Below are 27737 nucleotides of genomic sequence, written 5' to 3' on the forward strand. Positions count from 1 at the left end.
TCGACTCCATATCAGGGTTTCTACCACAACCAATAAACACAGAGACGGCCACTTGGAGCAACTCGCTATTAAGAAGTCTACAGCAAGCTATTACCGTTTTAAATTTTCAATCAGACAAACTAGACGTGCAGGTAGACTTAATGAATTTGATCGCAACTCGCATAGCAGGAATTAATACAAAGCTGGATAAAATTACAGACCAAATAACCAAAGGAACAAATAAAGACAACCAAAGCAGTAACAAAGCATTAGACCAAAGCTGCGGATGCGGCAAAATAATAGACAAATTGTCTTCTCTACCAGAAATTCTGACCGAAATTCTACGGGCAGCACAAATAACAAGACAAACAGAAGAAACATTGTGCCAAGAAACTAAAGGTAAAACCACAAAGCCTGAAAAACAAAGGAACACAATGCGAAACATAGAATCTGCAGACATCACAACTGTAAGCGAGCCAAACATAAGCGAGCCAAATATAATAAATGATAAGAGCAACATGCACAGCGAAAACAACATCCCTGCTTCACCAAGTGCATTGGAAAACCAAACTAAAAGACAACGTAAAAGAGCGCGGAAAACTAGGAAGAACGCTATCCTAAAAACCAAGCAGGTAAAAAGACAAAATTATGCCATATTCGCATATAAAAGTAACAAAAGTATGTTAGAGCAGGCACACGATTCGCCAAAAGCAGAATTGACCATTCAAGAAATAAATACACCAGACAATCCAGGGCCCCTTTACATTTCCAAAGAAAGTAACCAGGGGTCACCAGAAAATGCCAAAAACAAAACACAGAAATGACAGAAAGTAGCTGAAAAAAGATTTAGAAATATTAACACAGAGGAAGACAAAGAAACCATGATTAAAAGGGAAAAGAACAAAGTAACAATGGGATTACAGGATACTGAATTAAGATCATCGGAAAAAGTACCCGAAGAAAAAACTTATGATGGCTTAAAAAACCCGGACCAAAGGAAAATAATCATAAGAAGAACCGTTGAAGATAAACCAATCTTGCCAAAATGGGGAAAGAGTATCAGTCAACCCAAAGAACGACCCTCGAGTACTGATACCCAATTGTTAATCACTTTGGATAAAAAAGGCAGGACTTGCAATGCATTAGTGGGGAAAATATACAAGGAAAACGCCAGGACACCGACTAGTTACAGAACCAGGGAGGACAAAAGAGGCCAAAGCGAGGAGGTAGTCCCAACGTCAAAACCAAGCTCAAAAGAAAAGTCCACATTAGAGCCCCTGAGTAAAATTAAGGTCTGGGAAAAGATAGGGAAAAAAGCGAACAAAATCAAAACCATGAACCTCAATTGGAGCCGACAGAAACAGGCTGTAAACTAATCTTCAAGCCGGAATACCAAACAAAAGGAAAAAGGGATACACTAAACAGGGGCAACTTAATGAGACTATTCAGAGAAATTCCAATACTAATGGAAATTCCATCGTCGGAACTCTTGGCTGTAGAATTTGTCCAACTAAACAAGGAGACCGAATTGGAAGTAAGTAGAACAACCTGGGCATCAACAGAGACAATGGAACGGTTCTTCTCCACAAGGGAGATCTTTGCAACTTGGGCTATAATAGTATCCTACTCACCCCTAATAAAATATCAACACCCACTATTAAATGACGACGCAACGCGGCTGCCTAATACAAATGGAAAAACTTCCTCAGTATTAAAAGGAGCTAGAAGTATGTCAACAAACCAAGAGACACGTAGGGAGACAAGCGAAAACAACAGTACCCTCAGACAAACAACCACCCAGTCTGACGGAAATCAAGATTGGTCCTGGATACCATACAACTTGAATTTACATCGATCCTGATGACAACAATACAGTAAGTGGGGAACAAAATAAGAAGACCACCAAGCAAAATGATAAAAAAATTACGATGTGTTCCTGGAATGTCCATGGTTTCAAAGAAATGCAAAAGGACCAAGAAACCATTGCTTTCTTAAGTAAATTCAACATAATACTGCTACAAGAAACGTGGAATACAACACCAGAACACATAGTAGGATACGAAGAACACCACATAATGGCAGAAAAATTTGCCAAGTATGGACACCCAAGAGGGGGTTTGTCCGCATATACGACAATAGAATACGACTTAGAAAACAGAGGAAATGGATTCCGGAGAAAACTGGATTCAAGTAATCAAATTGGAATGTAAGCAGCCTATAAACGGAGTGGGGAAAAAACTATTAATTCTAAACATATACATTCATCCTGACAAGAATAAGAAAAAGGAAAAACTGTTGAACCTAATAAATTTAATAAAAACGTTACAAATTACACATCAAAATCACGAGATAATAATCTCAGGGGATTTTAACTGTAATTTGATAGGGGGAAACCCCAATAAGAATGTACATAAAAAAACAGTAAATAAGCTGGAAATACCAGGTCTTGTCATCCTGAATGGAAATATGAAGGGAGATCAACCGGCAGGTATCACCTTTTCATGCGGGAAAAAACAATCAATTTTAGATTATACAATAATCAGCAAAGACCTCATTCCCTTGATCAACAACTTCCGCATTACAACAAGACCTGAAAGCGACCACTTCCCTCAGGAAACAGTCCTACATTTAGACATCAAGCAAAAAGAGTGTGTAGCATCGCTAGTTGCACTGCCTGAAACGTATAATTTACGAAAACTCAAATGGAGAGGAATAATAATGGAAGAGATAATGGATACGGTAAAAAAACACAGAGAATGCTGAGGAGCTATCAGTATACTCATTAGTAAAACATTGGGAAAAATGATATACGTTACTCTTTGATACATTTCCAACAAAACCAGGAGGTAAAGGCCCGCATGTGGCTAATAAAGATCCATGGTACACAATACAGCTGAGAAACAAAAAAAACATTACCAAGGAGGTAAGACAAAAAGCGAAAGCAATCAAAACGTGAAAACATATAGATAATAAGAAGATTCAAAAAATGAGAAAAGAATATAAGGAAGAATGTAGAGTGGAAAAAAGGAAATATAAAGAAAAGATATGGGAGGACCTGCTGTGGGCAAGTAAATTACCAAATAGCAGGGAATTTTGGGGCTTAATCAACAAATTAATGAAGGGACATGGAATGATGGCCAACATTGGAATAAACGAAACAACGTGGCTGGAATACATCGACAAATTGTATAACCCGAAAATCAGACTACAAGAGAATGACGCACTAAGTATACAAGAAGCCAAAGGAAAAGAACTTACCCTTGAGATAACTGGTATAAAAAGGGAACAAGTATTAGACGTGATCGGCTGGGAAGCTAATGATCAAACATCATTTACAACTGAAAAAAATACAAAATTTATGATAAAAAAATTGAAGGCTGAAGGAGCAGCAGGACCAAATGGTCTACCAAACGCCCTGTTCAAACAAGACCCTGACATCTGGGCTAAATACCTTACACCACTTTTTAATCAAGTGTTTCGTAACAATAAAATCCCACAGTCTTGGAGTGGTAACCTTTTCCATCCAATTTACAAGAACGGCTGTGGAACAGAACCCGGGAATTACAGGCTGATAGCCCTCATTGACGTGGAGGCTAAACTCTATGTCTCATGCATTCTGCAACATCTACAAGAATGGACGGAGGAAAATAACATCATCCCAAAATTTCAAACAGGCTTTAGACAAGGCATGGGTACCATCTCAAACCTATCTGCATTGACGATCTTGACGGAAAAGGCGGAAAGGAAAAAGGGAGTATTACTGGCTTGCTACATTGACTTGAAATCTGCTTTTGACAGAGTACCACGTGACCGCCTGTGGAATAAACTGAAAACATGGGGTCTCCCAAAGCCACTGATAAAAGCTTTAGAATCTTCATACAGCGAAACATGGGCTACTGTAAAACTAGGAGACGGAAGTAGAGTATCATCAAAAATAAACATAACAAATGGACTAAAACAAGGTTGTGTTCTCTCTCCATGTTTATTTAATTTATATTTGGCAGATTTAAACAATTACTTGCTACAAGTAAATGGACACCCACCAAAGTTGGCAAATGAGTCAATCCAATTTCTGCAATATGCAGATGATATCGTGTTGTTGAGCCAAACCCCGATAGGGCTGCAAAGGACCGTAAATAAACTCATAGACTACCTGGATATCCAAGGTCTGGAATTGAACAAATCAAAAGCCAAGGTGGTAAGACTTGCGGGCCCGAGACAAGGGAAATACAAATGGTATGCAAAGAACACACAAATAGAGGAAATAGGGGTCTATAAATACTTGGGCATCAAAATGGCAAGAAATCTATCTCGGATAGACCAGAAAAATGAGATCATAGCAAAAGCCAATTCATTAATATTTGCCTACAAACAGTTGCACAAGAAATTGGAATGCCCTTCACATGGGCACCTCCTAAAAATCATGGCAGCGCAATTGCTCCCAACCTTGTCCTATGGATTGGAAACATGGCATGGCAAAGAAATTAACATCTTAAACAAACTACAGATCAAAGTCTATAAAACAGTATTTAATCTCTTTAAAGGTTCCTCGCCGGCACAGATACGTTAGGAATTTGGACTCCAGAATCAAGAATTTCAAAGGAAAGCAACCTTGGTAAAAATTATGCAGGAAACTTAGAGCAGCGGAATTGGGAACCTTGGACAACTTATGTTGGACAGAAATAAAATTACAACATGATCAAAGAAATCCAAACACGTGGGGTGACCATTAGCGGATTGCCCTGGAAGAACTGGAGATTGAGGAAGTATGGAAAAGCAAGTTGGAAAGGGCAAAAGCATTATCCTTTGTAGAAGACAAAAGGAGATTAGCAAAACGCCGCCATGCTTGGGCTATAATAAATTCGTATATAAGCTTAAAACCACAACCCTATCTAGATGCCCATTTCCGACTGTCACTCAAAAGAAAGTTCATGGCATATAGATTTGGTGATTATTGCTCGAAGGACTTAGCCCCCTCCTGGAAAAGTGACCATCAAAAAAAGACATGTCGTTTATGTGGGTACCATATAGAAACTTTAAGCCACTTACTGTGTGTCTGCAAAACAGTAAAAGCAGAAAGTAGGAATTTGCCAAAAATACCCTTCATTGATTTAAACATTCGCACTTGTAGACATGCGGTGACAAGTTGGATGGGCGCCACATCAAACATTTTAATATGCCGGGGGTAAAATTTAAGATAATAATAGAAAACTTACTTACGAAAGCTGGAAAAGACTAAAGGTCCGGCGCCGGATAAGAAATTTTAACAGTATTTGTAAATATTTTAATTGAATGGAAAATGTTTCTCTTTTAACCTTTGTATGAAATGAAATGTGTTTTACATGCTTTATGGTTATGATAAACCAAATAAAGTTAATTTTGACTGATTAATCTGTCCCTCGAGCAGAGATAGCGGTGCAGGTGAGCCAGTATTACTTTTTAAAACAATTTAACAAAGTGCAATGTGCGTTTAAAACACATAATCTCCCGGCTGTGCCTCAGGAGCAATTCTAGACCGTGCGCTTGAGCTCTCACGGCGTTTTTAAAGCTTACCCAAGTGACTCTGCCTGTCAGCTGACCCTCCTCTGTCCCCTGATTGGTGGTCCCGACCGTCGGACCCCGGGGGCACTGCTGCTTTTCCCTAATCTGTCCCTCGAGCCGAGACAGCGGTGGAGGTGAGCAAGTATTACTTTTAAAAACAATTTAACAAAGTGCAATGTGCGTTTAAAACAGATAATCTCCCAGCTGTGCCTCCTTTTGGATTTGTCAAAGCTTATTTTATTTTGTCATGGTCTTTGCAAACGCTATAGTTGGGCAGCTGCTAGGCCCTAGCCAATATAAAAAAACATTAGCTAAAAACAAAAATAATTTTTTTGGTATAAAAAGTAGATATTGCCATAGTAGTCCCAGGCACTGAAGGGAACAACTTTGTATTTAGATGTGATGCTTGTAAAAGAGCAGAATGCCAACAGTCACAGTGAAGTTGGCCAATGGCTGTTGAAATTGGCATTATATATACACATAAGCGGCGTTCATTTGTGTTCACTGTACCCCTTTTTTTTGTAAGCAGAACGGATATCGCTAAAGCACTGACTGTGTTATCCCGCTAGCATAGACCCATGCACACACGTACACGACAGCCATTTTAGGTATCATGGTCTCCCAGTTTGCGATCGATCACCAGCGCCCCTTCCCTGACCCTGCAAGCTTCCCCCATGTACCCTGACTGCCCCCGCTCTCACACGCACAAGTCATGAGCCCTCCCCTCCCGCATGACTCTGTCACTGAGAAATCGCACCCCGCGCCTGACCAAACCCCTCCTGTCCCTCCATGAATACCCCTCCTTTGATGACCTCTTCCTCTGAACCTAATTGTTTGCACGGACCGCTGGTCATCCCTTAGCCCGAGGATACAGTTTATTGCCCACTACTGTATGCACTCGCCTCTCTTGAAAGTAGCCACTATTGATCATGACCACCCCACCCCCTGAGATTCGATCAGGAGCACACATTCCAACGGAATCAACAGCACACTCAGCTGCATGACAGCCCCCTCCTATTGTGTGGAGGATAAGGGCCCCTACTGTAGCCACGTGTTGGAATATCTTCGTACTTTACAATGTCTTGATTGTAATGAAGGATGTGTGTGTGTCATAAACCTGTGTATAAAAGACGAAGCCTCAGAGAAACTTGTTAGAGCACCTCCCGAAGACACTATGCGAGTGTCCCAAATGACATGCTCCCCTCATGAGTAATAAACTCTGTTCTTGTTTTCCTACTTCCAGTGCCCGTCTCTTCATTTGGTAATTATTTATGATGGGAACGAAGAGTCGCCCTGCACCAGCAGCCTGGGCATCGGGTGCGATGTGGGCTGACTTTTCAACATGGCTGACCCTTTGCCTCATGCTGTAGTAGTGGGTGGAAGAAAAAATGTGAATGACACAAGAACAGACCAACGGACGAAGAGGGCTCGCTGAAAGCCCCTTTAAGTCCATATGTTTTGTATATATATTTTTAGCAAAATCAAAAGGTCACAGCTAATGTCAGAACTGATATGGAGCAATTAACGGCCCTTTCTGGAAAGCAGTTCTGCTTTGGGCATCTTGAAGAATTCTATTAGATCACATTATTTATTTTGCATTTTACATACTTATCTCCTACCCATACATGAGATATCCCCTTCCCACACACTCTCTTTGCTTAACTCTGCTGTCTACATTTTCGAGATCTTGATTATGATCTGTAAAATATGCTCCACGCGAAAACTATAAATAAATAAAAGCGTGACTTTCATTACTTTGCAGAAGCTCAGCGTCAGCCTCGTTTTACAAACCGCATACTTTAGAAAGCCTGTTTCAAGTTACACAAGACAGGTATTGAGACAAGATGACGTGTGTCACTTTCTGTTCCTAGCCCTCAAATCCCAATGTCCTGCTCCAAGGCCACTAGGGTTTAATATTCACACCCAACATTTCATTCTAAAATAAGTACACAGAGAATCGGAAAATTACACATCTTATCTGCTTCAAGGTAAAACATACTTTTTTCTTCTTACTCGTTTCTTCATGTTTCTCTGGGAGGGGGAAATGTTCTTCTAGAAATTCACCAAGAGCTACCAGTATTTCTTGCTCGTAGACACGGATTTTTGCAATTTTCTGCTCAATCTCTCGACAGACTCTAAAATGAAGCATAAAACGTTAAACTCTCAAAAAGAGTATTGTAGAATAAAAATCAGTTGCTTTTACATCTGAAATGAACACTGCTACTAAGGGCATAGTACTCAAATTATGCCTTTCTTTTTCTACTTTATTTCCGGCAGCTGTCATCTTAAATAATACACAACAGAACTTCCACGAATCAACCAGAGAAAAACCAGAATCCCACTAAAACCAAGCACCAATCAGACAGCAACAAGTCCATCAAACAGTGATGCAACTTGAACGTTGTCTCTAAGTCTCTTTATTTGCAGCGAAGACTTGCATTAGTCTTATCTGCTTGTAGTCTTGTCTTACTTCTGTTTATATCTAAAATAATGAAACAAACAAAAAGAACAAGCTCAATGACATATCTATCGACCAGCATCCTGTTAGCATCGAGTAGTCTCACAGATGAAAAACTCATTAGGTTTTTTGAAGAACACTCACCCACCAACCTAGTTGGTGGGATGCTTCATCATCGGGTTCCCTCCTACGTGTGCTGCAACGCCTCATTACAGTGGAGCAAGATTTTCTTTGTTGAGTAGGTGAAGTTAGTGAATGTGAACCTTAAAACTAGGTCCAGGATACTCTGTCAGATCAGGATAATTTTTAATAATGAGTTCCTGTGGTAGAACTAAAAACACGGGTGGATGAGAAAGAGAAAAAATGATCTCACACTTCTAAAAGTGGTCTACATGTTTCAGCCAATCAATCCTTTTTAGGGGGCTTTCTCCAGGACTAGAACTGCTAGGGCCGGAGGCTATCCTAAACAGGTGAAGTGTACGCACACCCCCTAAGGTGTGTGGAAGTGAAAGTGGATTTGTAACTTACGATTTGCACCTGAAACAATATATTATAGTTACAAAGGTTTATGTAAGATGGATCCCAGCAGGAGGTGGTGGCGAATGTCACACTTTCGTCAAGGTATTCTGTCTGCTTGGTTACCTGCTGGGGCCCAGAGCGGGATCCATGTTACATAAACTTTTATAACTATAATATAGGGGTTCAGGTGCAAATCACAAGTTACGAGTCCACCCCCACTTACATAAACCTTCGGGCGTGTGTGTGCATACACTTCACCTGTTTAGGGTTGCCTCCGGCCGAGCGGCACTGGTCCTGAAGAAAACCTCCTTATACAGAGCTGATTGGCTGAAACATGTAGACCACTTTTGGATGATCTTTCGCATCCACCCGTATTTTTAATCCTACCCCAGGAACTCATTATTAACAAGCATTGAAAATGCAATAGGTCTCGCAATAGAAGAGTTTGACATTTTTCGTTTTGCATATAGATGAGTGGCGTTGCGTGGATGAGTGGCGTTGCGTGGATGAGTGGCGTTGCGTGGGTGAGTGGTGTTGCGTGGGTGAGTGGCGTTGCGTGGGTGAGTGGCGTTGCGTGGGTGAGCGGCGTTGCGTGGGTGAGCGGCGTTGCGTGGATGAGCGGCGTTGCGTGGCTGAGTGGCGTTGCGTGGCTGAGTGGCGTTGCGTGGCTGAGTGGCGTTGCGTGGCTGAGTGGCGTTGCGTGGCTGAGTGGCGTTGCGTGGGTGAGTGGCGTTGCGTGGGTGAGTGGCGTTGCGTGGGTGAGTGGCGTTGCGTGGGTGAGTGGCGTTGCGTGGGTGAGTGGCGTTGCGTGTGTGTGTGTGGCGTTGCGTGTGTGTGTGGCGTTGCGTGTGTGTGTGGCGTTGCGTGGGTGAGTGGCGTTGCGTGGGTGAGTGGCGTTGCGTGGGTGAGTGGCGTTGCGTGGGTGAGTGGCGTTGCGTGGGTGAGTGGCGTTGCGTGGGTGAGTGGCGTTGCGTGTGTGAGTGGCGTTGCGTGGGTGAGTGGCGTTGCGTGTGTGAGTGGCGTTGCGTGTGTGAGTGGCGTTGCGTGTGTGTGTGGCGTTGCGTGTGTGTGTGGCGTTGCGTGTGTGTGTGGCGTTGCGTGGGTGAGTGGCGTTGCGTGGGTGAGTGGCGTTGCGTGGGTGAGTGGCGTTGCGTGGGTGAGTGGCGTTGCGTGGGTGAGTGGCGTTGCGTGGGTGAGTGGCGTTGCGTGGGTGAGTGGCGTTGCGTGGGTGAGTGGCGTTGCGTGGGTGAGTGGCGTTGCGTGGGTGAGTGGCGTTGCGTGGGTGAGTGGCGTTGCGTGGTTGAGTGGCGTTGCATGTGTGAGTGGCGTTGCATGTGTGAGTGGCGTTGCATGTGTGAGTGGCGTTGCATGTGTGAGTGGCGTTGCATGTGTGAGTGGCGTTGCGTGTGTGTGTGGCGTTGCGTGTGTGTGTGGCGTTGCGTGTGTGTGTGGCGTTGCGTGTGTGTGTGGCGTTGCGTGTGTGAGTGGCGTTGCGTGTGTGAGTGGCGTTGCGTGGCTGAGTGGCGTTGCGTGGCTGAGTGGCGTTGCGTGGCTGAGTGGCGTTGCGTGGCTGAGTGGCGTTGCGTGGGTGAGTGGCGTTGCGTGGTTGAGTGGCGTTGCGTGTGTGAGTGGCGTTGCGTGGTTGAGTGGCGTTGCATGTGTGAGTGGCGTTGCATGTGTGAGTGGCGTTGCATGTGTGAGTGGCGTTGCATGTGTGTGTGGCGTTGCATGTGTGTGTGGCGTTGCGTGTGTGTGTGGCGTTGCGTGTGTGGCGTTGCGTGTGTGAGTGGCGTTGCGTGTGTGAGTGGCGTTGCGTGTGTGAGTGGCGTTGCGTGTGTGAGTGGTGTTGCGTGGGTGAGTGGCGTTGCGTGGGTGAGTGGCGTTGCGTGGGTGAGTGGCGTTGCGTGGGTGAGTGGCGTTGCATGGGTGAGTGGCGTTGCGTGGGTGAGTGAATGGTTAGCTGTTGCTTATGCGACGTATAGCACTTAATACTAAAGTAGGCAGACCTTCTTAGCCTTTGTGAGAATAATAGCAAAATAAAAATAAAAACCAGATCAAGTCAAGGACGCAAACGGCACCATGCTATTGTTTATTTACTCAGATGATTTGCATAAAAATGTAACTTGTGAGCACGTTTCTCTAACTCTCCAATAATCCCATTACAACACTTTGTACAAATGAGATTGGGACTCATCCTTCCGAAGTCGAGAAAAATGTGCAACGCTGTGTTGAAGTTAATTTTTTTAATTAACAAAATGCAAATAATGTGGAGAGATTTCAAGTGATTCAGGAATGGGCGCCCTTGTAAAGAGAAAGTACGGCCGGCCTGGGCAGTGATAGGGGAGGAGGGAGGAGAAATGCGAGTCACGGCAGCAGCAGCCTTTGATGTGCCTGCCGGCCGGCCGTGAATAATTAGGGGGTGAGAAATGCGCTCGGAGGGCTGCCTTTGATGTGGTAATGCGAGGCAGGCAGGCAGGCGGCTGGTGGCATTGTGCACGCGCTTTTTAGGGCTTGCGCAAGCGCAATGACCTAAAAAGCACATGCACTTGAAGGAATCGCCAGTGGAATCGCCAGTGGATAAACACTGGATAAGCCCCTATAGAGCTTCGCCAGCTATGCGCTGAAGCGCATCAGCAGGCGAGCCCTAAAAATGATACTGATCTGACAGAGTATCCTGAAGGTAGTTTTAAAGTTCACATTCACTAAATTCACCAAACAATTCCAGGCGCCGCAGCACACCTAGGAGGCACTTAGCCACTTAGGTGGGAATCCGAAGATGAAGCATTCCACCAACTAGGTTGGTGGGTGAGGGTTCTTCAAAAAACCGAATAGGTTTGTCTTCTGTGAGACTACTTAACCCCTTCGAGCTGCTCGTCATCAGTTGTGCCACTCGCACGCTGATGAAGAGCTGAGCTCGTCATGTAATGCGGCTTTTTGAAATAAGCCGCGTAGCGCGAAAATCGCCGCAGCGCGCATGCGGTTAATGCTAACAGGATGCTAGTTGACTGATATGTCATTGAGCTCGTTCTTTTTGTGTGTTACAAGTGTTTCAGGGAGAAGGACGAGCTTCTGCGTTCCTCACTCTTTTTTGTTTAGTATATATCTAGAATAAGCAATATTTGTCACCAGATGTCATTGCATCAATACATTTCCAACAAAGAGGCAACAAGCAAATGATTATATGCATACATAAAAGAACACAAAATTACACCAGAGGAGCATATTAGAAAACCACACAGTGATACAAGCTTGTGAAAACTCATGTTTCTCTTAGAACTGGAAGGGACAATAATGTATTGCTCAAGATAAGTATAGACATTAAGTCCTCATTACTTGTAATGCTTTTTCTGGTAAAAGGAAAGTGGGTTGCCGGATCTCCATTTACAGCAAATACACCACAATCATCCATTAAGAGACAATGATTCAGAAATAGTGAATGCCAAGTTGTTATCTACAGATTTTCCTGATTACAGGCCCATAACAAGCCCTGCTAATGCTGCCACTTACCACTGCTAGCAGCAAGTTGGAGAAGGGTGCAGCTGGGTTGTCTGGGCCCTGAGGAGGGAGTCCTGGTGTGGAGCTGGGGGGAGAAGGTATTATTTGCAGTGCAACCTGTGGAGCAAAAGGACGTAGGGCGTGGCAGGGCATGACAGATGCCCGCAGCTCCGCATTTAGGTCCAGGGACAGTGTTTTTAGGTCTAGAATTAAAGAGCCTGCAAATTGCCGACCCAGTAATTCCAAACACGGGGCACTCAGCACCGGCCTTTGCACCTATCTCTCTGTTGGGTGTGTGCCCCGTTAATGGCCTCTGCTGCAACCAAAGTAAGCTGCAACCAAAGTAAAGTCCAATAGTTTTTCTTCCCTTTTCATGCTGGATGCAGGAAGCTGGGGTTTGAGTCTATATCTGGTCTGATTAAAGTTTAAGTGGTGCATTCCCAACTCCTTTCTTGTGTCAATTTGAGATTGTTTTCTACACCCATACTATAACGTTACTTTAACTTTTGTTTTTTTCAGTAAATTTCTAGTTTTTTTTTTTACGTCAAGTAATATTTAATTACCACACTTAAAGCCAACTCCCTCCTTCTGTGAGCAGGGGGGGGGTTTCCAGCCCTACAGCTATCAACCCCACAGGCAGTCAACCCCACACGGTGCCCAGCTGTTGGCCGGGCACTGCAGGGGGTTGGCAACAAGGCCTGGTTTGCGGCAAGACCTGTGGCCAACCCACCCGGAGCCAGCATTGTTGCATACTTCTAACGTGGAAGGGGTAGAATCTAACAGATGGAGCTTGTAGCTGATTTGGTGCCTTTGCATACTCATGAGTAATTGAAAGGGACAACTGTCCTATTAACAATGATGGCATTTCAGATGTGATTAGGGATGTTATAAATGTAGTCAATGAATATGTCATGAGTGATGTAATATGTAAGGGTAAAAGCAGTGCATGGTGAGGGCGCAAGTGATAGTTACTTTAGTGTAAGAGCTCTAATTACTTGTGAGAACTATAACTGGTGAATTTCAGTGGTTTTATTATTTTAAAATGTTTTACATGACATTTTCACCTACTGTAACACCGCTTTAACCTTTGTTTTGTTTCAGTGAATTTCAAAGTTTTTGAAAAAGTAAAGTTAGATATTCTTACTATTCCTAACTATAACTTCACTTTAACCTTTGGGTTTTTCAGTGAATTTCTAGTTTAAAAAAAAAACGTAAATTAGGATGTCCATTGTAATGCACGGTGAAGGGAGAGGGGCTGGTTGGGGGGTAAGTCAGGTCGAGGGGGGCTGGACGCAGGGTCAGCCCTGGCATTGTCCCTTGTGCTGCTCCCGTCCAAGCTTGCTGCCCGTGCACCCCTCCTCCTTACCCTGCATTGTCCAAGTCCATACCCTTGTATCCGTGTACAGCCCTGTGTGGCCGTTGTTCTGCCGCTGCCCTTCCTGCCTGCCCTGGGAAGTTATCTTGCTGTCCCTACCCACCTCGCTGTCCCTACCCACCTCCTCCCTGCCCTCTGTTGTCCGAGTCCATGCACCAGCACCCTCTCTCCTGCCCTGCATGGTCCGATGTGCTGATACTGCCCTCCAGATAGCCTGATATCCCTGCCTGCTCCTCCTGCATTCCATTGCCCACATCTATGCCCCTATCATTGCCCTCCTGCTTAGCCTCTGAAGTTAGCTTCCTGCCCTTACCCTTCTTCCCCCGGCACTCCGATGTGTGTGTGCATGCCCCTGGGTCCCTCACTTTTTTCCACCATGTTCCATGGCTCTGCGACCGCCCTTCCTGAATACCCAGGATTGTCAGATGGCTGCCGCCTGTCCTTGCCCTCTCCACCCTGCCTTCCATTGTCCAAGCTCCATGCCCATATCCCCTTCCTCCTGTCCTCCATGGTCCATTTTGCTGCCACTCCCTTCTGACCTCCCTGCTCTGTTGTGATGCAACTGCTCCTCCTGCCCACCCTGTGTGGTTGGTCTGTTGTGAAGACCCTGCCTCCTTCCACTGCCCTCTCTTGACTGTGTCCAGCCCCTATCCCTCTCTTCTGCCGTCCATACTCCTTAGTGATACCCCTCCCCCCTATCTCTTGCCCACCATGGCCGCTGTGCTGCTACCCACTCTCCCACTTGCCATGTCTTTTGTGCTGCCACTGCCCTTCCCACCTGCCCAGTGTGGTCAGCTTGCTGCCACGTCCCCCTCCCACCTTCCCTCCGTTGTCTCGGTGTATGTCTTTATAGTCTCCCTTTTACCCTCCATAGTGTGTTGTGCTTCCAGTTCCCACCCCGCTTGCCCAATAAGTATATAAAATAGTGATGGATGGAATGCTTGAATTAATCTCAGCCACTGGTAATCTCTTGGGCATCCCAATCCATCGTTATTTAACACAACATGCCAGTTCAAGTGGACCCAGCTATTTGCAAATCAGACTTGAAACTGCACCAATAGGAACAGTCCAGCTCGAACTGCCAAGTCAGGTCCTCCCTGAACCGGAACACAAGCAACCTAGGACTGGTTTTGCCCTAGTTATGGGATCATCAGCTGGGTGCAGCTTGGTTCCAGTGACACAGTATGCATGCAACCTGGGCCCTGCATGGTCAGCTCGCTGCTCCTGCCCCCTTGCTCCCCACCTTCTGTTTTCCATTGCAGGCCCCTATCCACTCCCTCCTACCTTCCATGGTCCTTTGGTGTGCTGCCACTTCCCCTTCCCCCTGCCCTTCATGGTCTGTTGTGCTGCAACTGCCCCTCCTGTATGGCTAGTATGGTCAGCTTGTTGCACTTGCCTCTTTTTCCCCTGCTCTCTGTTGGTCATGTTCATGGCCCTGTCCCCTCCCTAGTGCTTTCCATGGTCTGCTGTGTTGCACTGCCCTCCCGCTTGCCCTGTGCGGTGCATTGTGCTGCTTCAGCCCCTATAAGGTCAGTTTGGTGCCCATGTCCACTTCCCTCCTGCCCTCTATTGTCCAAATTCCTACACCAGTCCTCCTCTCCTCTGTGGTGATTATTAATGCAGCGCGGGAGTCCACACTTTTATTCTTCCACAGGATCTACAGATCTTGCCAAAATTTAATGTAAAAAAAATGCTTTTTTGGCCATTTGGGAACCCCCTAGAGGCCCCCTTTTCTTTTTTGTAATGTTTTTTTCTGGATGACTGCCAAAACCTCCTGAAGTGAAGTGCTGACAGTCAATCATATCTCAACATGGGATCAGAAGGGGATGCGGATCCTATATACAACTGGATATTTCTTTAAATTACTCCACAACTACTGAAAGGATTTACACAAAAAGGCACTTCCCTGGATCAACATCTACCTTCCTGCCAAATTTGGTGGAATTCCGTTTGGCAGTTTGGGCTGTAGACGTGTCTAAAGTTCCTATGGAAATTAACACGGGGAAAATGCGTTTTGTGACCCCCCCCTTCTTCTCAGCCCCCTCTTGAGGGATCACCTAGAAACTTTCAAGACAGCAGCTGTCTTGAAAATTGTGTGATGATACATCAAATGACGCCAAAGTTATTGGCAAATGAAAAACGCTCTTCCTATGGAAACTACATCCTAACTATAACTACCTACTGACGACTGCCAGTTGGAGGGATGATATATATATATATATATATATATATATATATATATATATATATATATATATATATATATGCCACCAATCATTCTGTGTAGGAGATCCAACCTCAAAAGGGCTGCCTCGGCGCACGAAGTTCCACACATGTATCGCAAACACCCTTCCTCGTCTCTAGCAACGAAACATGACGCATACCAGAACTTCAGGGTAATAGGTACTTGTTTTATTTCAGCAATTTGGCAGCTAGCTTTAAATCCAATCCTAACGCGTTTCAGCTCCTTCGAGCCTTGATCACAGGTAAGCCATCAATTAATTAGCAGTAATGTCGCATGGCTTTATACGCCATCCTGACCTACACAATACTCCTGAAAAAACTGCAATACCCATAATGCACCATTCCGAAAGCAGGATCTCCGTGTTTTTTCTATTTTCCCACAATTCTTTTTCCCATTATTCATTTCATATCACGGGGACATTGCAGATTAGTTTCTTATATTAGTGCTTTCAATGTGCCGATTTGTCCAACTTATAACAATGCTTTGTTGCCCCTGCTTGAACTTAATCCATGTCCTTATGCCTAAAGTCCATTATGATGGAAGGAATATGCTACTTACCAGTATGCATCCGTTCTTGGCATGTAGAGCTGCAGAGTTGTACACTTAGCAATAGATCGCCACCTGGTGTTGGGCTCGGATGATTGCAGGTTGTTGTCTTCTTGGAAGAAGTCTTTGTAGTCACGAGATAGGTGACTCCTCCCTTGGACAATACTGCGCATGGTCATCGACTCCATCCTCAGATTGTTTTTCGCCATGATGGGAAATGATGGAGTTAGTAGAAGTAAAGAGAAAGGATGTCCATGCGTGTGCATCTAAGTAAGATGAGTACTGGAATGGATACAAGTCCCGGGGAGGCGGGAGGGCGTGTACATCTCTGCAGCTCTACATGCCAAGAACAGATGCATACTGGTAAGTAGCATATTCTGTTCGAGGCATATGAGCTGCAGATTGTACACTTAGCAACGATTGTGCAGCAGTGTCTCCCCTAGCGGTGGTCGCTTGTATCCGTTGCAGCATACTTAAATATTGTTTTAAGGACAGCTTGGCCTACTGCAGCTTGCTGCTTGGCTTGCACGTCAACACAATAGTGTTTAGTGAAGGTGTGTATGGTAGACCATGTTGCTGCCTTACATATGTCCTCTAATGGTATGTTTCCTAAGAAAGCCATAGAGGCTCCAAGTTTGCGAGTGGAGTGCGCTCTAGGAGGAACTGTTAGTGTACGTTTAGCTTTTTGATAGCATATTTGAATACACTTTACAATCCATCTGACAATTCCTCCTTTAGAGATGGGATTGCCTTTGTGTGGGGAAGAGAAAGATACAAATAGTTATTGTGTCTTTCTGAAGGATTTAGTCCTGTCTGTGTAGTATAAAAGAGCTCTTCTAACATCTAAGGTGTGTAAAGCCCTTTCAGCAACAGAGTCTGGTTTTTGAAAAAACACTGGTAACTCTACTGATTGGTTAAGGTGAAAAGGAGTAATCACTTTTGGTAGGAATTTTGGATTGGGTCTAAGAACCACTTTGTTAGGGTGTATCTGAAAAAATGGTTCTTCTATTGTGATTGCTTGTATTTCACTAACTCTTCTGAGAGGTGATGGCAACAAGGAAGGCAGTTTTCCATGTTAGGAATTGCAGTTCACACTTGTGTAAAGGCTCAAAAGGGGGACCCATAAGTCTTGTAAGGACCACGTTTAGGTTCCATACTGGTGCAGGTGGTAACCTAGGTGGGATTATTCGTTTTAATCCTTCCATAAATGCTTTTACCGCAGGTACTCTAAAGAGAGATAGATGCTGTCTATTTTGTAAATAGGCTGCAATTGCTGCTAGATGCAGTCGTATGGAAGAATAAGCCAAGTTGGACCTTTGTAGGTGTAGAAGGTAGCAAATAATATTTTGGATGGAAACATCCAATGGATCAATGGGATTGTTGTTACAGTATATTGCAAATCTTTTCCACTTAGCAGCATAACATGCTCTAGTGGTGGGTCTTCTAGCTTCTTTAATTATATTCATACAGTCTGGTGGTAAGTTTAAGTAGCCAAACTCTAAGACCTCAGGAGCCAGATCGCCAAATTCAGTTGGCATGGTTCTGGGTGCCTTATTTCTCCATGGTTCTGTGTTAACAGGGATGGCGTGAGCCGTAATTTCTGATGTGGAACTAGTGAGAGATCTAGTAGCGTGGTGAACCACGGCTGACGTGCCCATGTGGGGGCCACTAGTATTAGTTTGAGAGACTGTTGTCTGAGCTTGCGTACTACTAGTGGAATGAGTGGGAGAGGCGGAAAAGCGTACGCAAATCTGCCTGACCAGTTCATCCATATTGCATTCCCCTCCGACCGTGGGTGTGGAAACCTGGCGGCGAAGGTTGGGCATTTTGCGTTTTTGTGGTGGCAAACAGATCTATTTGTGGCTGCCCCCACCTTTGGAAAAATGGTTGGAGAACCTGTGGGTGCAACTCCCATTCGTGAATCTGTTGTGACTGACGACTCAACAGATCTGCTATCTGATTGTGAATTCCTGGAAGGTGTTCTACAGTTAGGTGTATGTTTTGAGGGATGGCCCATCTCCAAATGTTCTGTGCAAGCTGGGACAGTTGCAGAGAGTGTTCCCCCCCCCCCCCTGTTTTTGTATATAATACATAGCTGTCATATTGTCCGTCCGGATTAGAACAGCTTTGTTTTGTACTTGTACTTGAAAAGTCTTGAGTGCTAGGAATATCGCTAGTAACTCTAAATGATTGATGTGGAACAGTTTTTGTTGGCTGTTCCATTGGCCTTGAGTGGTATAGTGCAGGAGATGGGCTCCCCCTCCTGTGAGGGATGCATCTATTGTGAGCACTATATGTGGAACAGGGTCTAGGAACGGCCGTCCCTTTGTCAAGTTTTTGGTGTTCCACCATTGCAGAGAGCGATATGTACGGCTGTCCACCAACACCAGGTCTGTGAGCTGACCTTGAGCCTGATTCCACTGTTGTGCTAGACATTCTTGTAGTGGGCGCATTTGCAGTCTTGCGTGAGGAACTATGAAGATGCAAGACGCCATCATGCCTATTAGTTTCATGAACACTCTGGCTTGAAGAGAGTGCTGGCATTGAAAAAGGGAGACTAAGCTCTGAATGCTTTGAATCCTGGCTTGACTGGGATACGCTAGAGCTGCCGATGTGTCTATGGTAGCTCCTAGATATTGGTGAACGTGCGAAGGCTCTAGGTGCGACTTGGTGTAGTTTATTGTAAACCCTAAGTCGTGTAATGTTTGTATTGTTTGTTTTGTGTGTTGTACACACTGGTTGAACGATCTTGCTTTTATGAGCCAGTCGTCGAAGTAAGAGAAGACATGTATTTGTTGTCTTCTGAGATGTGCTGCTACTACTGCTAAGCACTTTTTAAACACTCGTGGTGCTGTTGTGACCCCGAATGGAAGGACTTTGAACTGATAGTGTTATCCTTGTATGACAAATCTTAGATACTTCCTGTGCGCAGGATGTATAGGAACATGAAAATAGGCGTCCTTTAGGTCTAGTGTTGTAAGAAAGTCTCCCTGTTCTAGTAATGGGAGTACTTGTTGTAGAGTGATCATGTGAAAATGATCCGATTGTATGTAGTGATTTAGGGGCCTGAGGTCGAGAATCGGTCTTAATGTCCCGTCGTTTTTGGGTATTAGGAAATACAGGGAGTAGACTCCTGTTCCTTGTTACTGTAAGGGGACCACTTGAATAGCATCTTTTTGTAGGAGTGCTAGAACTTCCTGTTGAAGCAGAGTTATGATTTCTGTGGACATTGGACGCTGCCTGGGTGGTATGTTTGGGGGGGGTTGCTGTGAGTTCTAGGCAGTAACCATGTTGGATAATTTTTCTTACCCACTTGTCTGTTGTGATGGAATTCAAGACAGGTAGGAACTGTGATAGTCTGCCCCCCACAGGAGTGGAATGCTGTAGGGGAGGCAGAGGGAAGTCACTGTTTGGGAGTGGAAGAGAAGCGGTTGTTGTTATTACCTCTACCTCTTCCCTTATTGTTGTTGCCTCTGTACCCTCCTCTAAAGTAGCCTTTATTAGAGGGGGTTTGTGTATGTGTTTTAAAAGATGATGTGTTATCTGCGCCAGTCTGCTTGGAGCCTCCTCTATAAGAGGAGCGATGAAAAGAACTTCTAGTCTGTGTGGATTGTAATGCACCCATAGACTTAGCAGTGTCTGTGTCCTTCTTCATCTTCTCTAGTGTGTTATCGACTTCTGGCCCAAACAACTGGTTCTGATTGAAGGGCTGGTTCAGGATGGTAGTTTGTACTTCTGGTTTGTAACCTGAAATGCGTAACCATGCATGACGTCTGAGGATAACACTAGTGTTAACAGCTCTGGATGCTGTGTCAGCTACATCTAATTTAATTGAGGCATTAGATATTAACTTGCCTTCTTGTAAAAGCTCTGCCGCCTGATCTTTGTATTGATCTGGTAGGTGTTCCATTAATTTTTCTAGTTGGTCGAAGTGAGCCCTGTTGTAGCGTGAGAGTAAGGCTTGTGTGTTTGCTATGCGCCATATGTTTGTTGCTTGCGCAGCAATCCGTTTCCCTGACGCATCAATAATCTTTGATTCTTTGTCAGGCGGGGGTGTGTCACCAGAAGTCTGGGAATTGGCTCTTTTACGTGCATTTGACACTACCAAAGAGTCTAATGGCAGATGTCCCTTAATGTAGACTGGATCAGCTGGTGCTGGTCTATACTTTTTCTCTATTCTGGGATTTAGTACCCTACACCTTACTGGATCTTTAAAAAACTCTGGAGCATGTTTAATGACCCCTTTGATCATAGGTAGTATTTGAGTAGACCTTTGTGACTGCTCAAAAGTGTCTAATAAGAAATCCTCCTCAATGGCATTAGAGTGCATTGGAACCCCGTGGTAAAGTGCAGCTCTGTTTAATAGATGATTGAACCCAATATTATCCTCTGAAGGGGAAGGTTTTGTTGGGTAGTACTGAGGATCAGGGATGTCTAATGCATTATTTGGTGGAAAATTATATGCATTATCCTCTTTGGGATATTCTGGGTTGACGTCTTCATCCTTATCTAAAGGGTATGTATGTGGCTCTGGTACATCATCCCCCCCACCTAAGTCATACTCTTCGTCAGTGTGGTGTGATGATGCAGGAGATTGAGCAGGAGAAGTTATAGGCTCAATATAAGGAGTGATCGGAGAGGAAGAAGGTGAAGGAGAGGAAGGGTGCTTTGGAGAAGTTGCACAATCCTTTTTGGCAGGAACCACAGTTGGAAGTGGTGTGTCTGCTAGTCTTTTCTTATGAGGAATTGCTTCCACATGTCCAGTTTTTGGATTAATGTAGACTTTTTTCTGTTTAGGATCTGGTCTAAACAGATCTTCCTCTTCTATAATCTTCGTCGATTTCTTCGGTGACGATAGTGGTTGTTTAGTGTCTTTTGCTTTAGGAGGAGTGATTGAGTCCTGTGGCAATTTCTTCGGTGCCGAAGGTGGTTTAGGCTTGTCTGTATCAGGCCTTGGAGTCTTTGGTACCGCTATCGAAGATTTCGGCGTGGAGACAGGTTTTGTTGGGCCTGCAGCGCCGGAATCTATCTTCCCTTCTTTATTTTTGGAACCGGATGGTTTCGGAGTCGAAGCTTTCGGGTCCGTTACGGTTCTTGGGTACGGCACCGACGCCTGTTTAGGCTTGGGTGCCGAAGAGTCTTTGGGCGCCGAAAGGCGTGTTAGCTTCGGTGCAGAAGAGTCCTTCGGTGTCGAAGGATGTTTCGGTGCCAACGGAGGAGGTGGAATTGGCACATGTGGTTTTTTCGGTGCCGAGGCACCGGAAGGCGTAGTCTTTTTCCTCGGATCCAAGCCCGAAGGCGGAGCGTTGGAGGGTAAATTTCGGTCTCAACTGGGCCCCATGGGTGGAGTGCTGACCGTTGCCTTTGGTTTGGGCAATGTCTGTGGTGCAGGGGCAGAGGTACTCACGGGTTGTCGAGATGGAATCGAATCGTCCGAGTCCTCTGCTCCCGATATGATCTGGAGATCAGGCGAGTCTTCCTCGGCGACAAGTGGAGCCTCGTCCTCGGAGATATCTTCGAGTGGGTTCTCGTCCTCGGAGACGTCTTCTTCGACGATCTCCTCCTCAAAGATGGCCTCCGGTGCTGGTGCTTATCTCCTCATCTCGTGTCGACGGGCCCTCCGATCCCGAATGGTCTTCGATCGGAAGGAGGCACAGGCTGTGCAGGTCGACTTGTTGTGTTCCGGCGATAGATAGAGGTTGCAAACCTCGTGATGGTCGCTATGAGGGAATTTTGCTCGACATACCGGGCATCTCTTGAATGGAGTTCTGTCCATGAGGCGTAGGCCGTACGGCGCCGATAGGCCCAACGGCCCACGTCGCCGCACCGGGATGTAGCTGGTTATGTCGAAAAGTTTATTCGATGTCAAAAGTTGTTTGTCTAAAGTTTCACGCTTCGAAAATGCCGAAAAGAGTCATTTCTAGCCAGAGCGGAAAACTTTCATCCGAACCCAGTGGCGGAAAAAAACAATCTGAGGATGGAGACGATGACCATGCGCAGTATTGTCCAAGGGAGGAGTCACCTATCTCGTGACTACAAAGACTTCTTCCAAGAAGACAACAACCTGCAATCATCCGAGCCCAACACGAGGTGGCGATCTATTGCTAAGTGTACAATCTGCAGCTCATATGCCTCAAACATATTGCTCCCTCGTATTTTCTAGCCACGCTTCTGTGCTGTCGTACTGTAACCTGTCAGCCAAAGGGTCTGTGCTGCAGGGGGTTGTGGGGCCTCCTGTATACTATAAAACACCATTCAGTGTACAATCTTTAATACAGATTTTCAGGTTAAATGGAAAAACTATGGGAGGCCCCCTCTTATTGGTTGTGTGGGACCAGGGGGAAGTTACGAAAAATATATGGGGTGTCCCTTTTACTTGCAGGACCGAAATGGCCTGCACCTCAATATGGTTATCCTGTATATCTCCAAGTACTCAGGGTTTGGGACCAGACTCAATGATTTTACACAACATCCATTATTCAATATATGATACGTTAGCAGACTGTATATACTGTTTCTGGGTTACAAGTGTACAATTTAAGAATTAGAGTTAGAATTAAAACAACTGCTTGTCTGATATCAGATGTCTGAATTTATTATTCATTAATACAAAAAGTTAGGACATGTCACATCTTTAAAATTACATCTCTATGTGGTCAACACAATTTTATACATGGTTCATAGTTTAAAAACACATTTAATACACAGTAAAAGACGTTTAAAATACACAATATCACAGTTGAAAAAGTCAATACGAAAGAATCACAATTTCTAGTCGACGCAGCGTTTCGGTTTTTCTTATCTCACACCTTCTTCAGGACTGATTCTAGAAAGATTTTTATTAAGAAACAATAAGGTTACTGTTTGTTGACTGATGTCACGTGTTTAAATTACATCATTCATTTTGTCCCTACTTCTAACTCGCCCACACTCCTTCCAATTGTATCACATTTCATAGAGGTTTATATAAAACACAGTTCTGTTGCACTCTTATCCCCTTCTTTATTCACTTTCTATTTAACTTGCTATTTTTGCCTCAAAACAAAATTTCATACATCATTTTCAACCCCTATTCAAGTACCTCGGAGATATACAAGTATTTCTGTGCCTTAGGGTTCGCGGGTGCTTGTAAGACACATATCATATCTATTGCCTTGTGTCTGTTTGGGTATTTATCCCAACGTGGAGGTTTATCTATCACCGATAAGGGCCCAATACAATCGCCTTACCTTTAAAACTAATCTTTATGATTAGTTCCACCTAAATTTTTGGTGATGTTTCTGTGCCCCAGTTTTATATGAGCTGTTGCCGGTAGTCATACATAGTACCGATTTCAGATTTCTCCTATGATGAAAAGAAGGCGTAGATGTACTACTATAAATTTTACATCCTTCTTGTAGCATAATAAACATGCATGTGTTTTTTTATATGTACCTGATCTGATTCAGGATCTTTTCTTCCACACTGTGCGAGGAAGCCACCGTTAAATTGCAGGACGTAGGGAGTCCTTCAACATAAACATAGTATCATTATTAAAGGAACTCTCAGTGAGACTTTTTCTTAAGGAAATTTTTGCCCCTTGGTACTCACCTAATTGCAAGTGGTTCAGACTGATGTCGCGATTTTCCTCTCAATTATCGTCGACTACAGGAAGCTTTGGGTTTTAATTGTCCTTCTTGCTCCTTTATAACCACTGTATTCTATGAAATTAATTAGTAAAGAATATTAGTCTAAAATATTAGTCCACATCCTTTAATCTGTAGTTATGCCCTACTCGTTCACTTGATTTATTATATTCTTCCCCTCATCTTGAGACTATAGCAGTTTTCGTTTTAAACTTTAGACTCTTTTTTGTCACAAGCTCTGCTATGTAAGCATCTGTTGGCCTGCCATTGCGCAATTACTATTTCTATGATTAACTTCCACACTGGTCTATTCCTCAGCTGGTAGTTTGTCCCTAGCCTACGGCATTCTGCTGCAAGGACTTACTTTTTCGCTTGTATTCGGCCTCCCTGCTCCTCGTCACAGCGACGTCCGCTCCGTCTATAGCTTCGGTTTCTTTGCGAGTTCTTACTATTAAAACCCAAAGCTTCCTGTAGTCGACGATAATTGAGAGGAAAATCGCGACATCAGTCTGAACCACTTGCAATTAGGTGAGTACCAAGGGGCAAAAATTTCCTTAAGAAAAAGTCTCACTGAGAGTTCCTTTAATAATGATACTATGTTTATGTTGAAGGACTCCCTACGTCCTGCAATTTAACGGTGGCTTCCTCGCACAGTGTGGAAGAAAAGATCCTGAATCAGATCAGGTACATATAAAAAAACACATGCATGTTTATTATGCTACAAGAAGGATGTAAAATTTATAGTAGTACATCTACGCCTTCTTTTCATCATAGGAGAAATCTGAAATCGGTACTATGTATGACTACCGGCAACAGCTCATATAAAACTGGGGCACAGAAACATCACCAAAAATTTAGGTGGAACTAATCATAAAGATTAGTTTTAAAGGTAAGGCGATTGTATTGGGCCCTTATCGGTGATAGATAAACCTCCACGTTGGGATAAATACCCAAACAGACACAAGGCAATAGATATGATATGTGTCTTACAAGCACCCGCGAACCCTAAGGCACAGAAATACTTGTATATCTCCGAGGTACTTGAATAGGGGTTGAAAATGATGTATGAAATTTTGTTTTGAGGCAAAAATAGCAAGTTAAATAGAAAGTGAATAAAGAAGGGGATAAGAGTGCAACAGAACTGTGTTTTATATAAACCTCTATGAAATGTGATACAATTGGAAGGAGTGTGGGCGAGTTAGAAGTAGGGACAAAATGAATGATGTAATTTAAACACGTGACATCAGTCAACAAACAGTAACCTTATTGTTTCTTAATAAAAATCTTTCTAGAATCAGTCCTGAAGAAGGTGTGAGATAAGAAAAACCGAAACGCTGCGTCGACTAGAAATTGTGATTCTTTCGTATTGACTTTTTCAACTGTGATATTGTGTATTTTAAACGTCTTTTACTGTGTATTAAATGTGTTTTTAAACTATGAACCATGTATAAAATTGTGTTGACCACATAGAGATGTAATTTTAAAGATGTGACATGTCCTAACTTTTTGTATTAATGAATAATAAATTCAGGCATCTGATATCAGACAAGCAGTTGTTTTAATTCTAACTCTAATTCTTAAATTGTACACTTGTAACCCAGAAACAGTATATACAGTCTGCTAACGTATCATATATTGAATAATGGATGTTGTGTAAAATCATTGAGTCTGGTCCCAAACCCTGAGTACTTGGAGATATACAGGATAACCATATTGAGGTGCAGGCCATTTCGGTCCTGCAAGTAAAAGGGACACCCCATATATTTTTCGTAAATGGAAAAACTACCTTCTTCACGCCAAGTCAAAGACAACCATGCACAAAAAAAAAAGCAGAATGTCAGTTGCTTACTATTTACGAAGGAGTAGCTTCATCTTCAGGGTCTGTTGATATTAGTCACCTAGTCAAATGATGTCACCAGAAACTCTTAACCGGTCATTATATGTGGGTCGATAAGCCAAGAGTTACCGGCCCCAGTGATTAGAAACCAAGAAGGAGCACCGTGGGCCAAATGGGTTTCACCTGAACATGTCATCTGCTGAAAGCAGACCAAGTGTCTGGCTCAAATAGCAGGCAAAAACATGTGGCATTTGGTGTGCAGAACAAGTTACTTACCTTCATTAACGCTCCCTCTGGTGAATACTTTGTCTAACCTCAGATTTCTCATTTTGTGAGTTTAACAAGGTGCCAGACTGGTTCTGGGAAACTCAAAAGCAGAAGTCCTGTGCACCGGCTGATGGCGCTGTGCAACTCAGTGTCAATGTCATTGCGCTACGGAAGTAGGAACAACCATTTGCAATGCAATCGGTCTCACATTTGGGAAATTTAGAGCTTTTGGCGTTGTAAATGGTCTTTTATTTTTACTTAGGTTTATTGTTTGTAGTGATGTGGATGTATGTTGCTTGTAGTGGAATTATGTGGTTTGATTTGGTTTTGTAGTTGTGGAATTATGCAGGGTGGAATTGAGTAGTGTATTTGTATTCTTGAATTATGCGGAATGATGAATACAGGAGGGAGAGTGTTGGTATGTGGCATAGAGGAGATTTATGTGGAGTAATTATGTGGTATCGAGTGGAGTGTAAATATGTTGTGTGGTATGTAATTGTGTGACATTAAATTGTGTGGTGTGACATGGTGTGCAATTATGTGGAGTGTAAATATGGGGTACGTTGTTGAGTTGAATTTTGATTGTAATTATTTGTTTTGGAGCTGAGGGGATATATGTGGAAAGCAAATATGTGGCGAGAAGTGTAATTATGTAGGCTGGATTATAATTATGTGTAATGGAATTATTTGGAGTTGAAGTATTTTGCGTGTAATGGAATTATGTGACATGGAGTAGTATGGGAAGTGGAATTATGTGGCATGGAGCGAAGTGGAAATATGAGAAGTTGAATTTGATGGATTGGCATTATGTGGTATGTAGTGGAATAATGTGGAGATGATTTGTGTCGTGTGGAATTATTTGATGGTAAAATGTGTTGTGCAGTGGAATTATGCGGTGTGCATTTGTGTGGACCGGTTTTTACTAATGTTTAGTAGGCCAAAATAGCCTGCAAGCCGTGTGCCAGGGTTGTACACAATGTGATAGAGACTTACTTCATAAAAGCAGCCTTTTTCAAACGGCATAAGGTGTCATACTTGGTTTGCACAAAACATTTTGTGGCTCCTGTATTTTCAAAAGCTATGTAGGAACGAGAAGGGAGTTCCACAACTGCAAATAACCCTATACGTGCAAACACAACCAGTGTGCTACAGGGCACACACAGAAGCTACTTTATTAGGTGATGGGGGTGGTAAGCGTCATTGCTTCTACTTAAGACCATGCAACCAATTTCATAATACAAAATGATATGAGCCTCTCGCCAAAGTTTGGAAGGGAAATTTGTAGCAAAACTTATTATACTTCTCAAGCTGCGTTTTAAATTGCAAAAAAAAAAAAAAACTTTAAAAAAAACCTATCATTTTAACACAAGTTAACTCCGGTCTGTTATCGGCTCAACCCGACTTCCCAGGTTTGGAGGAAGCCCATTGTAAAGAAACACGGAAATAAGAGTGAATGAAGCACATTATGCCCTTTATAGTCTTGAGTGGGTCTTGCCAAATGGAAATGAAAGAGGCCAAATGGAAGGAAAGGCAGACAACTAAATTGAGGGAGAGGAACGGTACGCAGGGAGGAACCGAGGCAGAAAACAAAGAGATGCAGGAAACGTGCGCAAAAACAAAGACCACAGAGGCAAAAGAGAGGGAGGGGGGGTAAGCAGTATTGGTGCCAGTGCGCGACCGACGAGGCGAGGAAGCAAACAGACGAACGATGGAAGACAACAGAGACGGGGCGCATACAACAAACATGAGTGCATATCATGACACATGGGGACACCTCAGGTGCAAAACAAAAAATACACTGCCCAGGCCCCTGTCGACCCCTACAAATCAAAACATTGCAAATTAAAAAT

General features: G+C 43.8%; 1 protein-coding gene across 1 annotated transcript in view; it reads right to left on the reverse strand.

The window, feature by feature from the left end:
• The window catches only part of CENPK (centromere protein K), a 471484-nt gene that overhangs the window by 202128 nt on the left and 241619 nt on the right, over nucleotides 1–27737 (reverse strand). Inside the window, exon 9 of the mRNA XM_078675154.1 lies at nucleotides 7520–7655. Coding sequence (XP_078531280.1) covers nucleotides 7520–7655 — 136 coding nt within the window. The remainder of the gene's footprint in view (nucleotides 1–7519; nucleotides 7656–27737) is intronic.

This window comes from Lissotriton helveticus, chromosome 2_1 (assembly GCF_964261635.1).
Source record: "Lissotriton helveticus chromosome 2_1, aLisHel1.1, whole genome shotgun sequence".
Classification (NCBI taxonomy): Eukaryota; Metazoa; Chordata; class Amphibia; order Caudata; family Salamandridae; genus Lissotriton; species Lissotriton helveticus.